Here is a 3,450-nt window from a genome sequence, read left to right as displayed (position 1 = left end):
ATATATATATATATATTGAAATTTCACAAAAGATATTACAACATATTTTCAGTTTTGATTTTTATAGACTATCAGTTATCAAATTTTAGCCTTATGAAGGCAATTCTACAGAGGGAATGTTTATATTGTGATTTGGTATATTCAGTTGTATAGTACTATTTAGCATAAACATCGTATACCAAAGAAGTGTAATCTTTTGTTGTTCATTTCCTTTGTTGCTATTTTAAGACTTTAATGAGTCAGATAGGAGTAGTTGTTTATTTTACCTAAACTGAAGCTCTTAGTTTCAGTAAGTTGTTCTCCAGATTTATAAAGCAGTAGAATCATTCGATATAAGCAGTTGGAATCGTTCATTCATTCCGTAAATACTTATTAAGTACCTGTTATGTGCTTGTGGGTATTGAGAAATGTAAGAACTGGTAGGGAATGATATTTAAGAACAGACTGCCTATGTTCATGAAAAAAAAAAAAGCAATTACCAGCATTAATAAACAACAAACAAATATAAATCGATAGGTGGATGGATGGGTAGATGGGCGGATGGATGGCTAGATGGACAGAAACAGATAGACAGATACCTACTACTAAAAAAATAAGATTAATGTTAGGATTAGTAGTATTACAATATTATGTTGTCAAAAGCCTGTTAACTTTTTTAATATTAAGGTTGACAGATTTGCAATGGAATTAGAACAGAGCCGGGATCTGAATAATACCATGGTGCACATTGACATGGATGCTTTCTATGCAGCTGTAGAAATGAGGGACAATCCAGGATTGAAGGATAAACCCATTGCTGTAGGATCATCAAGTATGTTGGTAAGTAGGTAAGGATCAAAAACAAAAAGAAAATTTCGTAACATATTCAAGTAAGCCTTACTGATTTATGAAGAGGGAAGACTTTATTGAATTCCACCAGTTTATTGAGTAATTTTCTGGTTTCTTTATGTGTTCAATTACTAAATAAATCCTTTCAACATTACTTGAGGTACAAATTTGATTTCCACTTGAAAGATAGGAAAACAAACTCAGAGAGATGTTTAATAACTTCCCTAAAGTTACAAACCTGGTAAATGGTAGAGTGGCACTGTATCTTTCTGTTGCAAATTATATTTTTCTTAACTGTTCTGGTTAAAGAGATTTGAAGAAGCAAAAAAACCCCAAAAAAACGTTATCCTAAAGCACAAGTTTGCAAACAATAGCCTGAGGTCCAAATCCAGCCTGCCCCCCTTTTTATAAATAAAATTGTACTGAAACACAGTCACACCCATTCATTTATTATTATTGTTGCACTAAAAGAGCATAGCTGAGTAATTGCAACAGAGACCATAAGATCTGCAAAGCCTGAGTAATTACTATCTGACTTTTACAGGAAATGTTTGCTAATCCATTCTAGAGTAACATATTTCATTAACATAATACTGTAATTAAGTAGTTTTTCCCAGGCTTGGAACCTTTGCTTTGTTGATTACTATGTTGCTGTTCCTTACTCCACCCTAACTATAGAAGGTAAGGACGACCAGGATAGCCATATTAGCTAAAAATGTGTTGGGAATTAAAAATAGCAACTGGACTAGTTGGGTTTTGCTATTAAAAAAAAATACAAGAAAAACAAAGTTCTTCCCTATTCCCTAACTCCTTCCAATGCCTTAAATAGCTATAAACCTAATTTCTACTTAGTTATTTTTGTATTATAAAACTGTAATCTGTTCATTATCTGCCCCCATGAGTATGCAGGCAACTAACGGTCCTAGCTCCAAAACAGTGTTTATTGAAAGGACATTCCCCTTTCCTATAAGTCATCAACTCATATTTGGAAAAAATATATTTAATTGCATTAAGAATATATAACACCATTATTTATATATACCAAATTATATATGTGTGTATATAGTATATATAGATGTATACTATATATATGCACACATGCCATAGTCATGTTAAAGCTGAATTCACTGCTAAATCCACAAAATATGTTCTTTCCTGTAATTTTTATCCTCTTAAAAATTGGTTGTTTCCAAATTCAAAATGATTTTTGTTATATTTAAACAAAGATTACCCCCCCTTGTATGCTGAACTAATAGATTTCCCTTCTAATGAGATTTGAAGCATAATTGTTTTTGTCCTGTTAAACTCATAAAAATTTGTCTACAGAATAGTGGTGGTGATGATACTATGTGTGATTATTCCAGTCTGTTACAGTTAAAATTATTTTTTAATGAATTTGATGGATCCTTAAAATGTTTAACTTAGTACTCCTAGTTAGAACTTAGACCTTGTAGCAGTTATTTATTGCTGCATAATGAACCCCTCAATGGACAACAGTTTGTTTGCTCATGATTCTGTAATTTGAGCAGATTACAATGGGTATGGCTAATCTCTACTTGGGGTTGGCTAGAGCAATTTATTGGGTTGTTGGGAAAGTTGTGACGTATTTTTTCTATATTTTTTGTTGCAAAAATGCGTCATGACTTTTCCGACAACCCAATAGCTGGGGCTGGAGGATCCAAAATGGCTTCACTAACAATGCCTGGCACTTGGACTGACCGAGATGGCTGGAATGGCTTCTAGCCATTCAGCTTTCCCCTCTCGTTGTGTTGCATCATTATTTAATAATACTATGAGCCCTCATACTATAATCCAAGATCTTTACATGGTTCCCAGATTTCAAAAATGCAAAGGCAGAGGCTGCAGACTTCATAATGCCTAGGCTTCATGCCTCACATAATGTCACTCCCTCATATTCTTTTAGTTAAAGTACATCATAATGCAGGTCACTTGGCGCGAGGAACTAAAACCCATCTTTTGATAGGAGGAGCTATAACATATAGTGGCTATGATTTTCCATCTACCACAAACCTAGAAGTTAAACGAAGTCAAATCTAAAATTTTATTTCTACTCTATTATTCCGGGGATGCCAAAAAAATGTATATACATGACTTGTATTCATCTTCTGTTATCAGTATATACTGAGTATTACAATTTTAATACAGTTTTTTCCTCTCTTAAAATGTGTATACATTTTTTGGCACCCTCTGTGGATCTAGCTTTTACGTCAATTCCATTAGACTTATTTATATTTAAAGTATTGGTTTGTCTTTATAGTGCTATCTGCATTTTCTGTTCTAGAATACTGACCAAGGATTAGCATAGTTTTGAGTACTATGAACATTTTTTAAATGACATTTGAAAACCATTAATGGCAAATTGATATTCTTATTGTGAAATGATTACTCCATTTGATAGATTCTGTTTTGCTTTTCTTTGACTTTTCACTTGAGATTTCAGAGATTTCATTTGTGATAAAAAAATTTTTATGTGGTACTATGGTCAACCTGTTGACATAGACTGTTGTCAGGTATCATCAACAGGGTTTAATAAGTAATGTTCTTTTTATTCTCAATTTTTTAGTTCCACCTCCTAGTTAAAGTGTTTTCATTAAAAAAGAT

At 32.6% G+C, this 3,450-nt stretch overlaps 1 protein-coding gene across 1 annotated transcript in view; it reads left to right on the top strand.

The window, feature by feature from the left end:
* The window catches only part of POLK (DNA polymerase kappa), an 82,602-nt gene that overhangs the window by 51,194 nt on the left and 27,958 nt on the right, over positions 1-3,450 (top strand). Inside the window, exon 4 of the mRNA XM_019641005.1 lies at positions 667-827. Within this exon, the coding sequence (XP_019496550.1) occupies positions 667-827 (161 nt within the window). The remainder of the gene's footprint in view (positions 1-666; positions 828-3,450) is intronic.

Source organism: Hipposideros armiger, unplaced genomic scaffold (assembly GCF_001890085.2).
Source record: "Hipposideros armiger isolate ML-2016 unplaced genomic scaffold, ASM189008v1 scaffold_55, whole genome shotgun sequence".
In the NCBI taxonomy this organism is placed as follows: Eukaryota; Metazoa; Chordata; class Mammalia; order Chiroptera; family Hipposideridae; genus Hipposideros; species Hipposideros armiger.
The sequence above is the reverse complement of the archived record's forward strand: the minus strand, read 5'-3'. Positions and strand labels throughout refer to the sequence as shown.